This window comes from Clupea harengus, chromosome 6 (genome assembly GCF_900700415.2).
Source record: "Clupea harengus chromosome 6, Ch_v2.0.2, whole genome shotgun sequence".
NCBI lineage: Eukaryota > Metazoa > Chordata > Actinopteri > Clupeiformes > Clupeidae > Clupea > Clupea harengus.
Genome location: NC_045157.1, coordinates 25,923,163 through 25,947,895, shown reverse-complemented (window position 1 = coordinate 25,947,895; position 24,733 = coordinate 25,923,163). Strand labels below are relative to the sequence as shown.

General features: G+C 45.3%; 1 protein-coding gene across 1 annotated transcript; it reads left to right on the top strand.

The window, feature by feature from the left end:
• Positions 1-18: 18 nt before the first annotated feature.
• tmod2 (tropomodulin 2) lies at positions 19-20,970 on the top strand. The gene is made up of 10 exons (XM_012814936.3): positions 19-161; positions 7,126-7,338; positions 7,663-7,819; positions 14,446-14,568; positions 15,309-15,383; positions 15,497-15,627; positions 15,716-15,823; positions 16,231-16,374; positions 17,324-17,468; positions 19,837-20,970. The coding sequence occupies exons 2-10, from the start codon at positions 7,213-7,215 to the stop codon at positions 19,863-19,865; spliced, it is 1,038 nt and encodes a 345-aa protein (XP_012670390.1). The 5' UTR covers positions 19-161; positions 7,126-7,212; the 3' UTR covers positions 19,866-20,970.
• Positions 20,971-24,733: the final 3,763 nt, after the last annotated feature.

The following is a 24,733-nucleotide window of genomic DNA, read 5'->3' as shown; positions in this document are numbered from 1 at the left end:
TACCCTGTTCCTGGATTGTTCAACACACTTCGTTCAACTTGATAGCTTCCTGTGGTACCGCCCTTCGGGTGAGTGGATCTCGCTCTGGGAAGATTTCTTGGATTTAGCCAAGTGTCAGCAAAGTCGTGCTAGGGTGTGCTCGCAGACGAGAAGTATTCAAGGTAAGAATAATGCAAAGAACGCACTCGTTGTACTGTGTATTACTCGTCTACTTTAAACAGCCTCTTTTAGTATTTTAGAAAACACATCGTTTACTAACTTGCTAGCCATGCTAACTAGCTAGCTAACGGGCTAGGCTGTCGTTGTCAGTGCTTACTTGACGTTCATGCGACGGCATAGCTAACTAGTATACACTTACGCTAGGAAGGTGTGTTCCCTGAAACATTGATTGAGATCCACTTTTTCCACTTGTAGACATCAACACATTACTTACCCAGGATTTTATTACATAGTTAATCATTCACAATTAGCTGTTAAATGATGTATCGTCCTCAACAACGTCTATTTACCAACGTTCGTTGGCTATTACCATGGATGAAATGGAAATAATCGCTATTAATCACAGTGTGAGAACCACGAGCGACAAAAACAGTTTGCAGACATGGTTAAAGTCAACAAGCCTCTGGTAACGTTATGTGTAATGTTATCAGTTGATTACCTAAATTGATTTGACGTTAACTAACGCACCAGCTTGGCTTTGCTATCCTAGCTAGGAAATCAAGATGCAATACGATTCCATGTAATGATGATGACTACAAAACGGCCCACTCGGCTAGCTAGCTAGTTTTTTTTTAAGGAGAAACGGTCTAGTCATTCAGCGCTATGTTATCAAGGAGTTAGCTCATTGAATGAACTGAGATGCTTGGGTAGTAAGTCAATGCGCATGGTGAATAGTTCCGAAGTGTTTTCGTGCAATATCATCTGTTACCGTGGACTACGCCTGCCGTTACAAGTTAGGTATCTTCTTGTTGATAGCTGATAAACGGTTGTCGCATCTTGTTGGTTTCTCCGTAAGTACGATTCTTTCAGTCAACTTTTTGTTTCATTCACTGGTTTTGTTGTATTGGCCATTCCCCACTTCTTGCGAGAAGAAAGACCTGTCTGGTAAGCCATGCGAAAACAGAGCTCTTGGCTGAATGAAATTCCATAACCTCCCTGCAACTGCTGAGCGGGCGCGTCCACGTAAGCTGTAGTAAAATTGTGAATATATGCAGCCACCGTTATTTTGTCGACAGACTGTATAACATTTGACACTTCCTTCAATGCTACGAGCTTTCAGACTTTCCGTTACCCTTTGTATGAAGTATTTCTGTATGCATAGGGCCTTTGTGCCCCCGTTCCAGAGGTACCAATTACAACTTAGTTACGTACAGTTAATGTTACATTGCTAATATCTGCCTTGAGATTTCTTGTTGTAATCAAGAAAACCACCATGATTTCTGTGTGCTCTCCCTTCATCACCACCCTCTGTGTCGAGATAATATCAGAATCTGCCCTAGCCTAGGGTGTGGTCCAGCACAACGAACAAGGACGGGGAGACGTATTTAAGACGCACCCAAGAAATCTGATCGCCTCGCTCTCATGTAGTCTTGCAGCCCTGCAACAGCAAAGAATTTGATTGATTTTCCAAATGTATGTTTTATTCGCATTGCGTGTGTAATTTTGTGGTTGTGGGGTTCTCCCGGTCCTCAAGCAATGTTCCATTTGCCTGAACCATGTAAACGATGAACCATGCAGCTGAACAGTTCACATTGTATTTCTTCAAAATTGTTATGAAATAGCAGTCTTAAGGATGTAAACCCCAGCACACCCAAACCGGATGTGTAACGTCATTGCATCAGTGGAGTAGCATTAATAGCCGTGTATCTGTTAATCATTATTTGACATTCACTGATGCCATCATCATGTTGACAAGCAGTTTTTAAGGTTTTGATGCAGAGATATTTGAGTATACCAGGCAGACGATTAATGTCTAACTTTGTGTAGGTGTAGCCTCGATTCCCACTTGCGTGCTCCCTGTTGGAATGAAGCTCTGCATGCATGTGTGAAGCTATCATCCGTCTCCTCCGTGTCTACCATCTTCATCCCCCTGGTGTTATTCAGAAAAGGGAGGATGGAAGCCACTTCAGAGTGCTGAGGCAGGAGGACAGCTAAATTTAGCCCGATACCTCCATCTGTTGTGTGTCATAATGGAAAAAAAGTTAGTTTCCTTCCTAGTTTTCCTAGTTTCCTCCCACTTTTGGTGCACATAAAGTAGGGAAGACCCCATGGGGGACACATTTTTTTTTGTATTAATGGGCAAATTCCACACAATTGCTAATTTAACCCAGGCATAATCCTGAAGCTGAAACCCAGTGGTAGGTTATTTACATTTACATTTAGTCATTTAGCAGACGCTTTTATCCAAAGCGACTTACAATGTATACACATTTTACATTTACACTGATGGCACACTGCACATCAGGAGCAATTAGGGGTTCAGTGTCTTGCTCAAGAGCAACCTTTTGATTACTAAACGACTTCTCTACCTCCTGTACCACGGTTATGTGGAAGGTCTGCCTGGGAGAAGGTTTTAAGGAAAGGTGCATTTATTTGTGCATTTGTGCATTTATTTCAACATTGACAATGGAAACAAGAACCAAAAATGTGCTTCCGGTTGTAGTTTACAGTTTTTGTTGTCCAAAATTAAACTGATTAAAAGTGAGACAGAAGAGTGATAAGATCAAGCTACCTGACATCTGTCATTGGACGGAGTTACCTGTGTAGTGAAACTGAGCTCCAAAACCAACTCATGGCACACTCAACATTATACTACTCAACACTATACTACTCAGTCACAGTTGGGAAGCATTGTACACAGCGACACAATGAGTTGAGCACATTGACATTCCAATGATTACATTACACATGATCAGCATGCTATTGATTACATTACAGACATTATCAGTATGTTGACTACTAGGATGAAGTGGTATGCGTGTATGGTATCGGAGAATGTTTTTGAGTATGAGTATATGAGCACAGTATCAGCCAAATACTGGTACCGGTATCAGGGCATGCGTCCTACCAACATGTAGTGATGTATGTAAAGATACATGAATGCTCAATTGGTAGATGATTGATGTCATGTCTCTATCTGCAACCAACAGCATGCTTATAGTCAGTCCACTGACTTAAGTTATTGAACAGCTGCCTTTAAACAGATGTAGGTCTAACGCAGTAGTTATCAAAGGACAAGGACATAAAGTTAGATTTTTCTAATAATGTCAACATTCATTCATGATGTATTAGGTATTGGTTCTCTTTGTGTGTAAATTGTTGTGCTGCCTTAGGCTATGTATCTTTGAATGGAAAACTCTTTTTTTTTTTTTTCTAAAAGCAAGTCAGGAGTTTTTTTTTTTTTTTTGCAGACTTCTTATGAGGTGTGCAGCTCCTGGCCACATTGGGGGGAAAAAACATTTCCGACCTTTTTTAAGGTCACGAATACACCAACACAAAAATCTCACAATGCCTTTTTAAAATTAATTCAGTCTAATTCGTGGCCTATGTGGCACCTGGAATTTGAAATACTGACATCACCTGCATTCGTCACTATGGGCTAAAAGAGGGATGGGCGTTTCCCTGTATTTGCCCTGTCCTGTAGTAAACATGTCCCCCTGTGTTATTGACAGTAAACAAACGTAAGAGCATTATGGATTTTCTGCTAGATTAGACTGGTTTAGCCTTTGCTGGTGGGCTGCAGTCCTAGGCCAGCCCACACCCACTGACCTGACAGCCTTCAGTTTTTGCAGGTCTTAGGCCACATTTACACGGAGCCTGGATTGCCTGAATCTGGATTATTTTTTGGATCGGGTACCTTTTTTTATCGCGTTCACACGGAGCCTTGTCAAGAAAAAATTGCGTTCACATGGAATCGCTTGAGCGGTTGAATCTGCTGTAAAGTCGCCATTGAGCATGCGCTTAAAGTGACAGAAGACAGACGTCAAGATCCAAAGTAAAAATCTTCCGATTGCTGAACGACTTCTCTACCATCTGAAATCACTGTTACCACAGCACTCAAACAGGACTACCGTAATTTCCGGACTATAAGCCACTACTTTTTCCCCACGCTTTGAACCTCGCGGCTTAAACAATGACGCGGCTAATTTATGGATTATGATACCTGTGACTGTATACGGTGTCTTTGTATTTACGGTGGCTTTGTGGAGCTAGGATGCTAGCATGGATGCAGCCGCATGGATGCTTAGCTCCACGCGATTTCTCAGTATCTCTCAATAACTTAACTAATGTCAATATAACCACAGTCTACCGGCGTAGACAGAACACAACTCAAAACACGTTAGAAAATAAAATAAAAAGTTTACAACAATACAAATCCAGTCTTTTCAAGTTGTTTAGCTCACTGGTTTCAAACTAGCGTCTTTCTTTTATCTCGCTGTCTTCAATCTAACGTTCTAGCTTCTGATTGACTCTTGCAACTGTGCTCTCTTAAAGCAACAGTGCACTTAACGTAACTGGCAAAACTAATAATATGCATCACTATTGTATTACTTTTAGCCTGTGTAAAGTTAATTTGTTTCAATGTACCGGTAGGCACCTGCGGCTTATAGACATGTGCGGCTTATTTATGTTAAAAATAATATATTTTTTTTAAATTCAGTGGGTGAGGCTTATATTCAGGTGCGCTCAATAGTCCGGAAATTACGGTAGTTGGAATCGCGCACTTCGCCATAACCCTCGTTTGTGTTAAGTTTGAAACTTCCGTCTATAATAAAAATCTTCTCACGTCAGATTTGCTCATACAGGCTATTGCTGACACTTTTAAAAAAACGGTTTTTAACAATGGTCTGATGCAAATAGATTAAACAGTGGCTTGTTAATGTCATCCCTTTCCTAACCAGCTTCTTAACAACATCAATTTAGTTTAGGTTGTTGTTGTTATGAAGTGACGCAGCAGGGTTAATAAGGGTTCAGGCTGAGGTTGCGAGGCGTTCACGTAGGGCAATTACGTCATCAGGTTAGAAAGTGTGGGGATCGGGCGTTTAGACGAACACGGATCCACTGGCGGGTTCGAATCTGTCCACTCTGTAGGTTGCAGTGACCCAATCCGCCGGGTTCGTGTTAATGAGAGGCCGACAACAATCTTTCCGGATTCAGGCATTCCAGGCTCCGTGTAAACGGCCCCTTAGTAATCGAAGTAATATTTAAAAAACCATCATGATTCCAATTTGATTGCATCATAAATTGTGGTATGCTGTACAACTGGAAATGTTGTATATGTGACTGGTGCAGTGTTGGCTGAACCAAGTGGAAAATTATTTCTTTTTGATAAAAAAAATGAATAATAGAACTCAGAAAACTGGCTTATGCTTTCAGAGACAGATAGACTAGTTTTGGGATTAAGAAATTGAATGTGCACGTCATCTGCAATATTGTATTCATTTTACAGGCATAGGGACAAGATGATTTCCTGATTTCTGTCTTTTAGGTTTGGTTTCTTCATAGTGAATCTTAACTGTTACAGGTTTGAAGGAAATTAAAAGAGTAGGCTTGCCTGGTGTAGTGTACCTATGTGTGTGTTCTGTTTGGGGGACTGGAGCCAGCCGGTGACCTAACCTTGGGTTGGCTTTGCTGTGTAACCACAACGGCTCACAGGCAGACCTGCTGTAAGTGAGTCACAGTGTGCCGGTTCTCCTCATATTTACCATCACAACAGCCCTTCGTCTGCCTCTGAGTGCCACACTTTATTTTTCCATTTGCACCCAAACCGAGTGTTAGTGGTCTGCTCAGCATGTGCCCGGCTCGCCAGTGACCTTCCCAGGTCCTTTAAAAGTGTCTAGCATGGGATCAAGGGCTCCACAGTGACATGCAGTATATTGTCACAAGATAGTGTTTTTGAGATTGAGTTTCCTGGTAGGAAAGACAGTTGGGTTGTGTATGGTTGTGTTTGGTTAATAAAAGAAAGCCCTGTTGTGTGGTGCTGTGACCAATGAATGATGTGGCGTTATGCAAGAGCACTGGTTGCATGTTTCATGTCCTCTGTCATCGCATTCTTAAGTTTAGGGCCATTGATCCTTTCCCAGTTCCCAGTGGAGACATGCACATTTAAAATGAAATTCGTCATGTAGGCTACAAAGTTGCTGTAATGGCATGTAGGCTAGTTGTTTTTAAAGGCAGCGTGTCACCTTGATGGAATGACTTTCAGTGCCCTTTGTGTATTAGGGCAGACATAAAACCAGTTCTCAGTGCAGCAATGTGAAAGGAGCTTTAAACTAATGAGATAAGTAGGGTAGTTTCTGTGTTCATGTCCTGGAGCTAATGAGCAACACATGCGTGGACAGTGTCCTGGTGCTCAGGAGCCCCCCACCCCCACTACTATTGTTGTGTTCTTCATGTGAGATGAGCTGCAGGAAGAGTCTGGGGTCAGGATTGGGTCACCGAGGGATGGGAATGAGATGTTGTAAGAGGGAGTGTTCCAGCGCAGGGTCAGAGTGTGTATGAGAGACAGGCCGCTTGTGGCCGGAGAATGGCAAACATCTGTTGGAAAGTTTGAAAAAAACCAGTGACCATGGGAGAGTTTTCTAGTTTCTAGTTTCTAGTTTCTTCTGTCTCTTCCACTCCTCTCCTCTCCACCACTTACTCTTAACCTGCCAGGTCTGTTCTGCATTACCGTCCCTCTGTCAGCTGGTACTGTTCAGGCTTATCAGTAAAGAAATCAGTGTCCCCTATATTATACATTTTGCATAATATATTACATAGTTAAAATAATTTGTTTTGAAGGGGCATATCAATGTAGCTGCATTATAATTGATAACTGACACAAACCCAAAATTGGAGATCTCGCAGTGTTTAGTTGTAGTTCATATTGAACATGGGATGAGTGTGACTGTCCAAAGAATCTGGGACTTTTTTTTATTTCAGTATGAATGCAGCCATTGTGCCTCAGACAACTGTAAAAGAGACCGGCTTTGCAAGTAACCTTTCATTCTGCCTTGGTTTCACGCAGCTGATGACCGAGAGCACTACATGAATGTGAACTTCATGCCTCTCTCCGATGGAGTGATAGCAAAGAGAGATTCTTCTATATTCTGACCTCCTCTTTGTATTTCTTTTTCTGTTCATCAGAAGGAATCCCCCATCTCTGGCGTAACACACTGACCCTGAAGAGGAGTTGAGAGGCTGAGCTACCAGACGACAAACATTCCTGCAAAGATGGCGTTGCCATTCAAGAAAGACCTGGAGAAGTACAAGGACATAGATGAGGATGAGATCCTCAACAAGCTCTCCGAAGAGGAGCTCAAACAACTGGAAAATGCTCTGGAGGAAATGGACCCAGAGGTAAGGCAGGAGTGAAGGAGTAAGAGAGGAGAGCAGAGAGATGAGACGTCTTTTTCTTTCAGTCCTGCTTCTGGGTTGGAGGAAAGTCTTTCTTCCTGGTCTGCAGCCTTGCTGGGTGACTTTCCGAGGTCGATGAACGAGCGCTTGTTTGTAGTCTCATGCAAATGTGCCCCGGAGACAGCCCAGGATTTGTTTGTTTATTTCCTTATGCAGAGCCTGTGAAGAATGGAAATGCCTCTTGTTATTTATAGTAAATAGATTTGCCAAATCAATACCAGCTAAAAAAATGACTGCGATTTTAGTACCTTTGTCTTTTTCTTCCAGAATGCACTGTTGCCAGCTGGCATGCGACAGAAAGACCAGACGGGGAAGGAAGCCACAGGACCCTATAATAGAGAGCGGCTGCTCAACTATCTGGAGAAGGAGGCCCTGGAATATAAAGATAGGGACGACGTTCTGCCCTTCACAGGAGAAAGGAAAGGTGAGCCACCTTGCATAAGGTGCCTGAATGACACGTTCAGGTTTGTTTAATCCATGAGATGCTGGTTTCCATAGCGCATAACCAGAAGCATCACACATGGCTGCCCATGTCTGTTACCTCCGTTTGGTGCAGGTCCCACAGCTGGGTGTACTGTTATAGAGCATAGTGTGTCTTTAACACAGCTGGGTGTACTGTTATAGAACATAGTGTGTCTTTAACACAGCAGGGTTTACTGTGTAGTGTGTCTTTGTTATTTTGTGCTTTTAATCGTTGTCCCAAGTTAGACATGTAGGTCTGTGTGAGTGTAGTTCTGCATGTAGGTCTGTGTGAGTGTAGTTCTGTGTGAGTGTAGGTCTGTGTGAGTGTAGGTCTGTGTGAGTGTAGTTCTGCATGTAGGTCTGTGTGAGTGTAGGTCTGTGTGAGTATAGTTCTGCATGTAGGTCTGTGTGAGTGTAGGTCTGTGTGAGTGTAGGTCTGTGTGAGTGTGTGTGTCTGTGTGAGTGTAGGTCTGTGTGTGTGTGTGTCTGTGTGAGTGTAGGTCTGTGTGAGTGTGTGTCTGTGTGAGTGTAGTTCTGTGTGAGTGTAGTTCTGCATGTAGGTCTGTGTGAGTGTGTGTCTGTGTGAGTGTAGGTCTGTGTGAGTGTAGGTCTGTGTGAGTGTAGGTCTGTGTGAGTGTAGTTCTGTGTGAGTATAGTTCTGCATGTAGGTCTGTGTGAGTGTGTGTCTGTGTGAGTGTAGTTCTGTGTGAGTGTAGTTCTGCATGTAGGTCTGTGTGAGTGTGTGTCTGTGTGAGTGTAGTTCTGTGTGAGTGTAGGTCTGTGTGAGTGTAGGTCTGTGTGAGTGTAGTTCTGTGTGAGTATAGTTCTGCATGTCGGTCTGTGTGAGTAGTTCTGCATGTCGGTCTGTGTGAGTGTGTGTCTGTGTGAGTGTAGTTCTGTGTGAGTGTAGGTCTGTGTGAGTGTAGTTCTGTGTGAGTATAGTTCTGCATGTCGGTCTGTGTGAGTGTAGTTCTGCATGTCGGTCTGTGTGAGTGTGTGTCTGTGTGAGTGTAGTTCTGTGTGAGTGTAGGTCTGTGTGAGTGTGTGTCTGTGTGAGTGTAGGTCTGTGTGAGTGTAGGTCTGTGTGAGTGTGTGTCTGCGTGAGTGTAGGTCTGTGTGAGTGTAGTTCTGTGTGAGTGTAGGTCTGTGTGAGTGTGTGTCTGTGTGAGTGTGTGTCTGTGTGAGTGTGTGTCTGTGTGAGTGTAGGTCTGTGTGAGTGTAGGTCTGTGTGAGTGTGTGTCTGCGTGAGTGTAGGTCTGTGTGAGTGTAGTTCTGCATGTAGGTCTGTGTGAGTGTAGGTCTGTGTGAGTGTAGTTAGACATGTAGGTCTGTGTGAGTGTGTGTGAGTGTAGTTCTGTGTGAGTGTAGTTCTGCATGTAGGTCTGTGTGAGTGTAGTTCTGTGTGAGTGTAGGTCTGCATGTGTGTCTGTGTGAGTGTAGTTCTGCATGTGTGTCTGTGTGAGTAGGTCTGCATGGAGGTCTGTGTGAGTGTGTGTCTGTGTGAGTGTAGTTCTGTGTGAGTGTAGTTCTGCATGTGTGTCTGTGTGAGTAGGTCTGCATGTGTGTCTGTGTGAGTGTGTGTCTGTGTGAGTGTAGGTCTGTGTGAGTGTAGGTCTGCATGTGTGGCAGTTGGCAGCTCTGTGTTTGTGAGGATGTGTGGGTTGCTTCAGCTTCTGTTGTAATTCCCACTCTGCTGGCACTGCAGGTATTACCAATGCACCCTCCGCCTCCTGTTATGTAACCTGCTGCAGTGCCACACACACTCTGCGCACACACGCACACACACACTCTGCGCACACACACTCACTTAGAGAGGGGAACGTACGTACACTGTCTGTTGCACAATGAAATTATGGAGGAGGTGGGTAACTTGAGATTCATGAATGGCCTCCATTAAAGCAGAGCATACACACCCTAATAGAATTACAGCTTTTACCTCCTTTACCGGTCCTGCACTCAGCATGGCAGACTAGTGCAATGTTTCTTTGACATGCACTCCCACAGACACAGAGAGCTCTGGAGATTCTCAGCCCCAGAAGCCCTGGGTGTGAAGGCTGTGGATGTGTGCATGTGGACACAGATGTGGTTCAAGAGTCTGGTAGAGTGTGTGTGTGTGTGTGTGTGTGTGTGTGTGTGTGTGTGTGTGTGTGTGAGTGAGAGTGTGAGAAAGACGAGAGTGCAAGAGGGCAGATGCACACATGTGAAATACACCCAGAAATCTTGGTGTAATGGAACGCTGTGTACTGGAACATGTCCAGAGGAATTCCACAGTGGTGAGTGTTGGTCCCTGGCGATGCGAGCGGGCAGTTGAATTAAATAAATGGCAGCTGTCAGAAATAGACCTTTGACACATTCCTGCCCTCTGGCCGGGACGCTGAAGCAGAGGGGCTCCTCTCTGGCCCAGGGTGGAAAGGAGAAGCTGTGACACTTGGTTCCAGTCCTTTTCCTGTTCCGATCCAAAACCACACAGAAGAATCCCTTCTCATAAAGCCCTGTCGCAGATAAGTGGCTGATGTGAGATGACGTGATGTGAGATGCTTTGTAGTTCTGAGAACCGGACAGGAAGTGAGTCATTCTCTCCTAATGTTGGCTTCCTGTATAGAGTCAGGGCAGAGACATCATAGCACAGTGCTGCAGGGGTTGTGGCATTGGCCTGGTGAATCCTGCAGAGTGAAGGTTTGAAGAGGCGCTCTGGTGAAACCTGTCTGGTTTCTTTTTTTTGGTGACTCATGCTTGGTAAGCAGTATAGGATTTTGTCCTGTCTGGAGGGTTGGTGTGTGTGTGTGTGCGCGAGTGCGCAACACTGAGTGGCTGGGCTTGTGCCCCAGGCTCATTCATCAGGCTGCTGGAGTGTTAGCTTGGTCTTGGCCATGCCAAAGACTGCGGTGAGACTGATTTATAAACACTATTTCACTGCACTCCTCCTCTGACAAGGGGGGGTAAGTTTAGTGCCCCCGATTTGATTTATGCAGCAGAGCTACCACTAATGCAGAGCTTTTTTTTTGTTAAGTTGGTTGTGTTTTAAAGCAAACAACAAAGGATTTAAGCGTGAAGTGGCGTTGTTTGACTGCTAGTGGAGTCCCATGCGACAGCAGGGCATTTTCCTCTCTGGCATTGATCTGGCTTGTTTGTTTGCCTGCCTGCCTGCCTGTGCCAGACCAGTGCCGTTGATTGCTGTCTAATTGTTGTGTGTGAGAGGAAACAGGAAGTGCCGGTCTCCCATGGTGTAGTCACTGCTCCCCTGCTCTGCAGTGTAGAAGCAGGACTGGGCATTTCAAAAATGTTTAAAAGTCAACTCAAGTTTTGCCTGCAGTGATGCAGTGGCAGCCTCTGGTCGCCTGGCATTGCATTTGTTTTTGTGCCTCAGTGCCATGGCAACGCCCTCACACTCTTGTGTGCTTGTGTGACAGACTTCCCTTTATTTGATTTATTTTTAAAAGACTTTTAAAAAGCTTCAGTCATTGTGTACTTGGCCATTCCCTGATCATATCAGCAGGGTTTCCTTACTGTATTGTTGACTATGCAGTGATGTTGACTAGAGTGTGCAGCAGAGGTCGAGTCAGTCTCTCCCATCGCGCTCCACCTCCCTGGGCCTCTCTGGCCGCACTGCAGCAGCCATGAATAAAGCTTAACGATGACAAGGCTCTTCAGCGGATTCTAATCTCCACTCATGAATCTCCCCATCCGCAGGCCCCTAGCACGGCTCCCTGAGCCTCGCCAATACCCTCTCACCATGCTGGCCGTTGGAGCTGTGCGACTTCCTTCTCCTGGAGAGCCAGAGAATGAGGGAACGGGTGAGCCAAGGGAGAGAGAGATTGAAAAAGGACAGAGTGAAAGAATGGGCCATCTGTCCATCACTGCAGGGGAGAGAAGGGAGAGGCGGCATGGGTAAACTCAAAGGGTCAGTTGTGGCTGAGCCACCCACTGCAGGTCACCATGGAAACGCGCCAAGCTCCGCTCTAAACAGTGTCCAGTCCGGTCTTACCAGCAGCTACTGAGCGGAAAAGGGCAGGACTGTCTCCCTTTTAACTCTGTTTTCAAAACACCAGAGTACTAACATGCCTTAACATAGGCATGACACATCTAGCAATCTGGACAGGGATAGAACGTAGTTCTGTGCTTAAACAAAGAGGTGCTTTCCAGAGGAGTGAGTTATTGAATTGAGGGCGCATGAAAGTGCCCTCTCTTTGAAAAGCCTGAATCTGCCCTTGTACGCCATGTTCCCTTGTGGCATCTCAGGCAACAGCTCCTCTCTCTTCTCTGCCATCTTGCTTGCACGTCTTTCGGCAGATTCAGGGAGCTCCCTATTTCCATGTCCCGCCTGACTCTTGTGTGAAAGGCCCTACTTTCTGTCCGCTTTTATGTCTGGACAAGGACTTTGCAACAGGGTCTCCAGTTGGGTTGCCTCTTTCTCACGCTTCAGAGAATGGCACAAGGAAACCAAAGCAGTGTTCACTCTCCCAAGATTAATGGTGGATTATGTCAGAGTGCATCAGGAACAGCACTGTTTTATAAACATGATTTCAGTCATGCAGTCAGTGTAATTACTCTAAATACAGTTTTCTCTCCACTTGGCAGGGGTCAACATGGGGGTGTACATGTAAGAGAACCTTCCCCCGCTGAGTTGAAGAATTACTCATATTGGGTTTTTTTCCCCCCACTGAAATAGTTTTCCACTTACCTCATCCTTTGTGGGCTTGTGCTCAACTTGATTGGGCCCAGGCGTAGTCTTCTGGTATTGGTTGCGTGTTTGTTGATTTGTGGCATTCCTTCTCGTGGGCCGTTGGACTTCTCTATCTGCTCCTGGGGGACCTCTTGTGTGTTTCCTGAAAGCTTCAGATATTGTGTCCCAGCCTTGAAGGAAACTGCGCTAAGATGGTGGAGACTGAGCCTCTGGCTTCTGATGCCAGGCACAGATAGGGGAGAAGGGTACATACACTCACAGGAATGTACACCCATAATAGTTGCCCTCCTTGATGGGACGCCTGCATCCTGATCCCTGTGTCTTTTGGTGAGGTCGGCCAGGATTCTGTGGATGCTGTGCGACATGAACAGGTCCTGGGACTTGCATAGGGAAAACTTAGTTCATATAGAATGCTATCCTCCTGTTCTTTTAACATGGGAGTTATTTCTTGAAGATGGAGGCAGCACCTATCTGTGAAACTCCTGGTGTGCTTTTGGTCTCTTTCAGTGCAGGGTACCCAGAGTGGGTGCGAACATGCTCTTAACCACCTTCAACAGCTCCCGAGGGGTAACCCCCCCCCCTCCTCCCCACGCTCCTGGTTTCACACAGTGGTGTAGGGTAGTCATACCCTCTGGACATTACTCAGAGTGCAGTAGACAACTATCTTTATCTGCGAGGAGGTGAAAGACTACCCCCGCGGATCGCGTTTCTCCAAATGAAATCGACTCACAGACCCGTAATGATCATGGCGTATAGAATCAGGAGATGTCCACCTTCCTGCTGGCCCCTGCTTTGTACACATGATGCATCGCCCCCCCCAGTCCACAGCCAAACAAATCCCAGCATCAGCCAAGTGAACACCGCATCCTTTAATGTGGTGCTCATCTTAAAAGCAGATGTGTGTTTTCCATTTGGAAGTTATTTGAAAAGTGCTTTGCGTGCAGTGAGCGACATCAACTATGAGGGCTGCTGTTGGTCTGAATTTAGAATCTTTAACCCACCCCTCCCCCAGGGCACTAATAAAGAGATCTGGAGCAGCACCAGGCCAGTGAACTACAAAGCGGTTTGCAGAGAGCCATGACTGAGAGTAAGTGAGAGGGGTTTGGGTTCCACCATCGTCAGCATGTTCTGGGGACTGTGGGAGAGCACAGCGCAGCCGAGGCGTGGAGGTAGAGCGAGTCACGCTGGAAAGCCGAGGCTGATGGGAAATGTGATCGCATGTTGTGGCTTCTGCTGGCTTTGCTGTTAGGGTTTGTGTCAGAAGTTATTGGAAAGTGTGTGCACACACTTCAGTTCACACACACACACACACACACCAGATGTGAGCTGTACCTCAACTTGTTCTTGACCCTAGACTAGAACGAGATGAGGTGGAATAGAGTCAGATCTGTCCTCTACTCACGTTCATCTCTGGTGTTTCCCTTCTATCCCTATTCCCTACCTTTTTTTCAAAAATCAGATCCAATGAGCTCACTTCCTGTCCTGCACACTGCTTTTCCTTTTGTCCTTAACGTTCACGAGTAGTAGTGTCTGTTCAGCATTAACGCAAAACCCCCCCAGCTGACTGACATCGTGGTCAGATTAAGACCTTCTCTGTTGCCTCATTTGGCACAACTCCCTAGTAGCTTTGGTTCTTCTTGAGATGGGATGAGTCCGCTCCCCACGTCTTCTCACTGCTGACTCTGACTCACGAAGACTCCTGAAGCACAACACAGACACTGTGTGTGACGGCCGCCCGGGCAGAACCGAGTCTTTGTGCTTAAGCTTGACCATGTGCTTACAGCCTGATGCTGCTGATGTGCTGGTAGTGAAACCGCAAGGGCCTCTCAGAAGAAAAATATGATATAATATATGTGTAGGAGTGTCTGTGACAGTAGACTCATCTTTGTTCTTCTACCCTTTAGGAAAAGCGTATGTACCCAAGCAGAAGCCCATGGAAGCCCGACAAGAGGAAGTGACGACCCTTGACCCGGAACTAGAAGAAGCTCTCTCCAGTGCCACAGACACAGAGCTCTGTGACCTAGCAGGTAGGAGGAGTGGGAGAACCCAAGAGTGTGTCTCCTGTTTTTTGGAGTCTACAGTTACTGTACTGTTAGTAGCATTGCCAGGACAACAGTAAGACATTGTACGTTCTGCAAGTTCACCATTTTAGTTTAAGAAAGAAACATCACTCACTTACGCACAGACAGACAGAGACAGTGTGGGAAAGAGGGCAGCCCCAACAAAGGACCCTCAGTTGGCAGCCTGTAGTCATTCCTCTTCACTGGCTGAGTGACTCTGAAGTCAAAGCTTTTAGGGATTCTAATTCAAGGGGACCTGGCTGAAGGGAGGGGTAGACGCCTCTTTCCTGGCCCTTTGGTTCTTGTCTGTAATGTCAGTTGTGCCTGTAACTGTACAGTCTTCTCACCGGAGCTTTACTGGCGCTGTGAAGAGAAACAGAGCAAGCCCCTTTTAAAAAGCCAGATAGAGATCCCTAGGGCAGCCCCTTTCTAATGCAGTGTTCCCATCCGCAGGGCCAGCCCACGGCTCCTGTACTTTTGGGCCAGTTTCGCCCCCTCATGCGTAAAAATAAATTTCCACATGTCTGTATTTGAAAACAATGGAACATCACCCCACCCTTTTAATCCCTTTGGGAAATGCAGCACCATAGATTTAGCTGCTCATCCGGTTTGCATATCAGCTTGCTTGTCCACCAGCCCAATTTTGAGCCAAAATGTCAGCACTTATCAAGACCCATGGTTTGTGTTTGTTTGTTTGTTTCTGACAGCTATCCTTGGGGTTCACACACTCGTGACCAGCACACAGAGCTACGATGGGACCAGCAGTAAAGACGGTTACAACAGTGAGTAGACTCTACTGCCCAACCCTCCCCCACCATCTGCTTTGAAAGTAATGTCTTCTACCATGGTGTAGGGATTGCTATGGAAACTTCTATAATGTGCTCTTTTATGGTAGACATCATCAAGGGGGAAAAAGTCAAGCCTGTTTTTGATGAGCCGCCCAACCCTACCAACGTAGAAGAGACGCTGCAACGGATAAAGTCCGATGACTCCTCTCTGACAGAGGTCAACCTCAACAATATCAAGGTACATCACTTGCGTATATGTTCTGGGCTGAAAACCAGAAGTCTTGCTCTGCAGAAGCTCTAAAGTCTCCATGTCTTTACCTTTCCAGAACATTCCTATCCCCACACTGAAGGACTTTGCCAAGGCCATGGAGAAGAACACGCATGTGAAGAAGTTCAGCCTGGCTGCCACACGGAGCAACGACCCCATCGCTGTGGTGAGCCTCGCCAGGGGAGGGGGAAAAGAGCAGAACAAATGAACCAGCTCAAGATTAGAGAACAGCCTTAGCTTTGTGTTTTGGTTTCACTGGTTACACTTCAGCTGAGCTCTGCTGATTATCTGTACAGGGTCAGAACTCGACTCACTTATTACATACTGATTGTCTCCTCGAAACACACAGGGAACTGTACTGCATAAAATGCTTTCAAAGACTCACTAAAACAGATTTGTTCTTACAAAACCGGTCTTCTCTCATGAGCCTGTTGGGATTTATGCCTGAATGAGCACATTTACTGGCCCCGCGGGTACACATCCTGTTCCCTTGGGCTGTGTGTACTTTCACACTCACCGGCAGTGTAACAGCTAGACGTCATGAAGTGTCTCCCGTTTCCTCTCTCTGGACAGGCCTTCAGTGAGATGCTGCGAGAGAACAAGGGCCTGAAGAGCCTCAACCTGGAGACGAACTTCATCACCAGTGTCGGTGTTCTGGCTTTAGTTGACGCCATGAGGGACAACGACACACTCGCAGAGATCAAAATTGACAACCAGGTAATGACTGCATTAAAGCCTTTTACACAAAGATCCATCCAGGTTTCCCTGAATAAACTCATCAGTGACTCATAATTAGATTAACGCCCTTGATTTACCTAATCAAGAGCATTTTTAATTATACTGACTGCAATTAGATGTGCTGGGACCAAGGCTATATATGCTTTCTGTGTAAATTGTGATGTTTGGCTATGTTAGTTGTTAGCTGACATGAGCTCAAAAGCTTTTTTGTTTGTTACACTTTTTAATTTTTTTGCAATAATTTTCAGTAGATCTGGGCTGATCTCAGTCACTGGGTCTTTTGGGTCCAAATAACAAAGAAATTCTAGTTTTGGTGCATACATGTAAAATTACAATCCTGGTATTAATTAGATTTCAACGTTGACACAGGGAAAAGGTTAGTTGTGTCAGTACATATGCCCTATGTTTATGTTCTAGCTAAAACGATCAAACAACAGATTACATTTAGATTGTTTGGCTAAATGACCTGTTCAGCAGCAAACAAGCGACTTCAGCGTCACTGATTCCATTTCTCCCTCATCAGCCATTTCCATCTGGGAAAGGCCACACCCATGTTTATCATGGTTTTCTGCCGTCGCCTGTCCCCATTTAGTTTTGCTTTATGTTTTTGACATGCTCCCTTGATTTTTCCTGTGCTAAATAATAAGTATGATCCTCCATTTGTCAACATATGGGTTCTCAAACTTCTCCCAACACAGAACAGTTAGCCAGCAGCCACTGATTCCCCTTTCTTCTTGTACATCAAAAATGCAATATACGCAAACAATAAAAACATTTCAGCCAATTCAGCCCCTAAATCCGAGACATTGCATCTTTAAAGTTTAGCCCTGTGAAGTCACTATCCTACAGTCCAGCTTTGTGCTTTAGCAGTTGAGCACTTTTCAGGCTGGTGGACTGACCCTCTCCTGTCCCTCCCTCCCTCCCTCAGCGGCAGCAGCTGGGAGCCACCGCTGAGATGGAGATCGCCAAGATGCTGGAGCAGAGCACGAGCATCATTAAGTTCGGCTACCACTTCACCCAACAAGGCCCCAGGGCCAGGGCAGGGGCAGCCATCACCAAGAACAACGACCTGGGTAAGAGCACCTCTCTGAGAGCCTCACCGGTACGCGCTGTAGAGCCAGAGGTTTCTGTGCTAGACGCATCCTTGCTCACTCAGCGGCCACTCGTAGACGCCTTCTCCAGATGATTTGTTGCTGTGAGACATCACCTCCTGTTGGGTTTGAGGTCTCTGATGTAAAAGGGGAGTAACCTGACAAGTGAATAGGGCTATAGTGCTGAATTAACAAGGGCGCGTCAGTATGAACAGATACAGATAATGTGGTCACTTGTAACACAGAACACTAAACTGCCTCTTTGGGGAAGCACGTGAATCATTTTAGAATAATAATCTAAGAGATTTCGAATGTACATGAATCATAATATACAGTGCATTCAGAAAGTATTCAGACGTCTTCACTTTTTTCACATTTTGTTATGTTGCAGCCTAAGGCTAAAATAAATTAAATTAATTTTGTTCCCTTATCAATCTCTAGATTTTAGAAATTGTTGCAAATTGATTAAAAAGGAAATATCACATAAGTATTCAGACCCTTTACTCAGTTCTTAGTTGAAAAACGTTTGGTAAACCTTTTGGTTTAAAATTATAATAAAACACGTTTGTGGTTTTGGGGGTTTTACTGTTGCTACCCTAGATAACTATTTACACAAGTGTATAAATAGATGGGGAATGCAAAGCACAGTGCCTTATGCCCCAAATGGACATTCATTTGATTATTGAGTATGAAAATTCAACTAGAAAAAAGCTAGCATGTAATTTATTTCCTTGGCAGGGAAGTACAGGTAATGTTATTTGCACACCCTGCACCGTCAGTGATGGTTGTGGTTGTTTTTTGATTCTAAAGGGCTGTTTGAACAGGCACGGGCTTTGGATGAAACTGTGCTACTACCCTTCTCTGCCAGAGATCAGGGAGCTATAGTGTATGTAAGCCAAGATGCTGTTTACTAGAAGGATGCAAACGCACTATTACACCAAAGTGGGTTATTATGTTGAGAGGAAGATGGCGGCATAAAAATAGTTGCCACCACAAAGTTTTTCACAATCACTTTTTAACTGTTCAACGTCATTTGAAGAGCATTGCTTGTCTGCTGTTGGATCAGACACGTAATTGGATGTGTGGGAAAGTGAGAAGGGGATTTGTAACGTAAGTCCCTGGTGTTCAGTCATTTCCTCTCTGCTGCGTTCCTCCCTCTGGGCTTCTTCTGAGCCATTCCAGGGGCCGGCCCACTTCTAGGCCCACACAGCTCCACATCAATCTGGGGTCTGAGAAGGACTTTTTGTCCTGTCCGCTGTTTGGAAGCCAGCCTAACCTCTTAAGTGCATTACCGTCTCTTGTGAATACATGATTGTTGGATGTCAGCGCCGCGGTGAAGACTGAACGCTCTTTGTTCTGTGAAACTGCTGTGTTTGTTTATTGTTGCCTTCGCTTGTCTTCCCTCTGTTGAAGCCCTGCTGCTGCCCTGCCGTGGGTGGGGTCATGACCTCAAAGCCCCCTCTGCCGCCTAGGTGTCCTGCTCCGATGAAACGGCTACAAGCACCACACCGCCCTCTAGAGGTGGCCCCTCTCACGCGGGTATCCGGTGTCCGACCGCATGGTTGTGACCATTTGGCCCTGTAACCGGAGCATGCCCTCTTAACCGTGTTCCCTAACAGCAAAGGCTTGCAGTGTGTGCGAGTAGACATTAACCTGGCTCACACGGCCCCTGTTTGAATGCAAAAAGAGTTTTGGCTAACAGTTTTAAGGTGCACTTTATGACTTCGGACATATGATATGATGGACTCCAGACTGAGCAGATTCTGTCTAAGGATGAGTTGGGTTTATTTTCAGGACGGCTTGCTACCTGCTCACCGAAGAGTTGAACTGATGTTCAGGTGTTGGGGTACTAAAGGTGCTTGAGAACGCAGATGCACCCAGTCGAGATGAAACTGAGGACCTTTTTAAGTACCAGCATCTTGTATTGATTCCATCATTTAGTGATCCATTATGAAGAACACATGAAATTGAGTAAGGTGCTGGATGTCTGGGACGGCCGTAAAATCCTAAATTAGGTTCAGAACTGCGAACACAAGTTCATGTAGTTACCTATGTCATCATCCCAGACATGAGTTTGCAACAGAACTATATTCTTTTTGTTAATTGCAGGTCACAATTCACAGTGCATGCTTCAGTTTGAATAGTTGCGTTGATTAGTTTAGTCTGGAGTGACCCCTGTGGATCTAACCCAGCAGCATGTGCTGGACACCGCTGACCCTCACAGCCACATCCACAGGCAGCTAAGCCACACGCCCACAAATCTCTGAGGCAGCATGCTTGGGTGCTGATAAATGACCCCCTCTCTCTTTCTCTCTCTCTCTCTCTTTCTCTCTGTGTCCCCCTTTCTCAGTGCGGAGGAAACGAATGGAGAGGGAGTAGATCTGCTGTGTGCCCACACCGTCCCCCCGTCCGCCTGCCTGCCAAACCCCACTCCTGCCCCCGCTCCCGCTCCTCCGCCCCGTCTCAACTGCACCTCCCCAGTCTTGTGCCAAACCCTCGGAGCAACAAGGCGTCCTCAACAACCAGAGCACCCACCGGGAAGAAGGGAATTAACTGGAACAGCCCTCTTCTTTTCTTTGCATTGAAGTCTTTTCTTTGGTTTTTGCTGTTATTATTATGTGTTATATATTATTCCAGCTGTGATCTTATTTTTATTTTTTTTTCCCTTTTTATTTTTTCTCTTTCTCGAGTCATTCCATTTGTTTTTCATCATTTTGTTGTCTTGCTTGTGTAAGACTTTTGGATTGTTAATATGTCTTGTTTATTTTCTTGTTGTTTTTTTTTGTACTTTGCTGAAAGCTAGGACGAGATGAGTACATCTGGCAGGACTGTAGAAAAACCCTTCATAGCCATCAGTGCATGTGTCTAGCTCCATAGAGCCAACACTTGAAACTGGTTTTAACAAAGTGTAGAGAGAATATGCATCGTCCCACCCAGGCCAGGTGATGACTGAACCACTGAGGTCCACTTCTAAAAGCTGATCTCTGACAACCCTCTCAGGCTTCACTGCAAGAGCTGGGAAATTGGAAGCAACTTCTTAAAAGGCGCTTTGAAAGGTTGTTGAATGTTTGGATGAGAGCTGGCAGGGCTCTGTTGCTGATTGGGTGGTGAGATCGAAGTCTGAGGTCTTCTGAGTGTCTGTGCTGGTCTTGGTATCTGAAGTCTGGCACATGAGCTTGGACTGCTTCATCTTCTGTGTTACGCAGTGCAGCTCTGGGTGGCGGGCAGCAAGGCAGAAGTTGTTGTCAGTGAAGGCGGACTGTGACAGTCAGAAACCTAAGCTTGACTCAACATCTGTTCTGAAGTCTGCTGGTTCAATACCGCCAAGACCACCATACTGGTGTCAGTACTGAACAAACCATCACTGCTCGCTGCCCCACCTGATGCATTTATGTGAGGTGTCACGTGTGGATAAGAGCACAATAGCTTTCAGTGTGTGTGTGTGTGTGTGTGTGAGAGGGAGATTGTGTGTGTGTGTGTGTGTGTGTGTGTGTGTGTGTGTGTGTGTGTGTGTGTGTGTGAGTGTGTGTGAGTGTATGTGATCAGAGAGATAGGGACTGTCAGTGAACATACACCTCCAGACCAGGTTTAACTGTAGTCTGCTCTACTGAAGTGCCCTCGCTGTGAAACGGTTCTGTTTAATCTCTGACGGTTTGCCCTCGCTGTGAAACGGTTCTTTTTAATCTCTTACGGTTTGTTTTCCCCTGACAAGGGACAAGGGAACTAGACATTTAGACATCTTGTTTAATTTGAACTATTTTTAAGTACTGGGTTTAGACCACAAGGTATTTTTAAAAGAAAAAAAAGAAACGGATCAGGTTAATGCGTATTAAATGAGTAACCAGAAGAAAGCTGGTCTTCCAATGCCAAAGACTGATGCAGCTCATGAACACTGATGGAGGTCTCCTTTTAGTTGTGGATTTGGATCTCACCATTTCTATTTTTGCTGAAATATCTAGCCTCTGTAAAAGAAGGAGGGATTTGCAGTCAGCGACAACTGTGGTTATTATTTTAGAGCTAAATGCTGGGACAACCTTGTGAACAAGGCCTCCGGCCTCCCAGGCAGTCACACCACTAAAGCGGAAACAACTCGCCCACAAAGATACACACATACACTCTCGCAAACACACACACACACACACACACATGTTGTTTTTTTTATAAAGGATGCTAGTTCATTATGTAAGGGGTCAACAGTCAGCTGGATCTTCTCTCACAGGGGAACACGTGAGCATGCTTTAGTTGTGAACGCTCAGACCAAGTTAGCATTCCATTTTATCGTTTGTTTCAGTTGTTTCCACCTCTTTTTGAAAAGAGATGTGTTAACATAGCCTTGTGGACCAATCAGCACATTTGTGATCATGCTTGTCTATTTTTCCGTCTGTCTTTTGCCTGTAAACATGAGTGTGTATTACAGTTGGTTTTTAAGTTTTCGTACATCTGTGCTTTGGGCCATGATGTCAGGTAACTCAAGTGTTTTTGCAGTTCTTTTCTTCTCTCTTTGGGTAGCTGGATCATGCTTATATAAAACACACGTAAGTGAAACGGCCCTTGCCCTGTGGAATGTTTGATCTTTTGATGTGTAATATAGATGTCCATCTCAAGACCTCTTCTTCACAGAAACTCCTTACACCCCTTCGTATATACCAATGTCTATGTAGAAATATAGAAATATCAATGGTAAGGCACTCTCCACAATTTTTTTTTTACCTTAATACTTCAACTATGGACTCAAGAAGAGGAAATATTATGTACTGTTATTAACTCCATGGCTCTTTGTGGCACTGTAAAAAGAACGAAACATCCGGAACAATAAATGTTTTTACGTATCGCTGTCGTCTCCCATTAGTTTCTCTGGTTCTGTGAGCACGCAACTGACCACATTCAAACACAGTGCCATCACTCTAAACTCTCATAAGAGACATGGATTCAGTGATACATGCACCCATTGTGAAGTTTTTTTTCAATTGTATGTGGATCATAAACAGTGCAAAAACAAGTCTGCTCCTGCAGTTAAGGGGTAGTTTCCATGGTGACTCCTATAAAGTCAGATCCAGTTGGGGAGCGCCTGCAGGTGGTGGCCCACTAATTGAATCCAGTCTCTTATGATCGTTTGCTCATGCCTTGAAGATGATGTAATGCAGCTATGTCACCCTCTGCACTCTTGCCAGAACAGAGAGCACTGATTTATCTCAACGCTGAGTGCGCTTGGGACCACATACACCATTGTACCCTAACCTGAGCTGACTGCCTCAACAGAGTTTGCTCCCACTGCCTGTTAGAGGAGACAGCGTGATGGTCAGAAAGTGTTTTCATTTCATCGCATGTACTGTTGTTAAAAAGGGCCTCTGAAAGACTGTATTCTCAAACATTTTGTCAGTATGAGAAACCGATCCAGTCCTGACATTGAAATTGAATGTAAACTCATGGAGCCCCAGAGTCCTTTTATGATACACCATGGGAAAAGTTCTAGAAGTTCCAGAACTGTGTGCCATGTGTTGATCCATATGAATTGAAGTATACCATGACGCTATCAGTGCAGATAAACTCTTGGCGAGGCTAAAGTCCTGGCACCTGGTTGAACATTAGTGACGTAATGTTTTACGGCAGCTGTAAGCGTGCTGATGTGTGTGCCTCATGTGGCTCACAGCAGACACACCCATTGTTTTGTGTGTAAGGGTGTATACACAGTCTTGAACAGAAGCCAAGAGGGAACATGTCTGAACAATACAGAATCATGTCTCTAAATGCAGGGCCTGTGTCAACGCCACGACAGTGTCCTGGACTTTGAGTTCCGAGTGCATGACATCATCTCAGGTAGATACTGAGGCCGGCCCTGTGAGTCAAACAAAAGGCTCATTCACCTCTACCTGTTTCTCTAGCCTAGCCCTCACCACACTCTAAACAGCCTTATATGGTAATGATGGTCAATTCTCAATTGTTTGTTTGTTTTGATGATTATTTGATGTGTGCAACCTGGTCTATGTTATCATGTAAGCGCCGCATCTGTGTTATGGCATTATGAAGGAGCTATGTGAGTCAGTCGTATTGGGGCTGTAAGAAATTATAATATATCCTGCGAGAGAACATGACATTCATGATCAAGCAACTTCTGTGACCACCAAAGGTTGGCCAGCATAATCTCACAAATGATAATCTTATCATGGTAACCTTAAAAGGAAAGGTGCCCACACTGGTATTGCTCACAGACACCTGGGGCCAGGAAGCAAACTGAGGTGTGAGTGACTGCAACCAAATATAGTACGGGAATGGGGGTAGGCCATTAAGAACCATCTCAGGCAGTAGGTCAGAGAAACCTGAATATCATACAGAACAACAAAAGGTTGCCAGACCTGTTTGCATTTGAAGCCTAGCTCATTTACATTAAAAGTGTAGGAGGTGTCTTAAACAGTATATATGGCTACAGTTGGAGATGCTTGTGGTTCAGACTTGCACCGCTGAATTCGGAGTATGTTCCACGTGCTTCGTTACTGCGCTTTACTGGAAAAACAGATTGCTGCATCAACTACCAGACAAACATCCTTTTTGTTACAGGGCCGCTGCTGTTTGTGTGAGAAAAGGCACAGCTGTTTTGGGTGGGGCCCTGCTATGCATGTGTGGGTTTGGTGTGGTTCATTAACGCTTGCCAGAACGTTCAGATGGGGGAGAAGACAGAAGCTATTCTCCAATAGGGGAACATGCAGTATGGGTGGGAACCTAAGATGGGGAACATGCAGTATGGGTGGGAACCTAAGAGCGATGAAGGCTAGTCTCCAATAGGGGAACATGCAGTATGGGTGAGAACCTAAGAGCGATGAAGGCTAGTCTCCAATAGGGGAACATGCAGTATGGGTGAGAACCTAAGAGCGATGAAGGCTAGTCTCCAATAGGGGAACATGCAGTATGGGTGAGAACCTAAGATGGGGAACATGCAGTATGGGTGGGAACCTAAGAGCGATGAAGGCTAGGTCAGTATAGAATTGCAGAGGCTCTTGGGGTCCTAGGGATTGGCTGTAGATTAGATGTGTTTGGTCCATAGAATGGGCCTTTTCAAGTAGAAACCAGACACGCCCTGTGATCATTCAAAAGGTTCTCTCTCCCTCTCCCTCTCTCTCCTGCGCTCTCCCTCTCCCTCTCCCTCTCTCTCCTGCCCTCTCCCCATAAATGCTGTGCAAAAGAATAATTCATTCATACCAAATTCATACAAAAAAATGCAGACAATGTTCAGCTTGGGAATGAAGTCACAG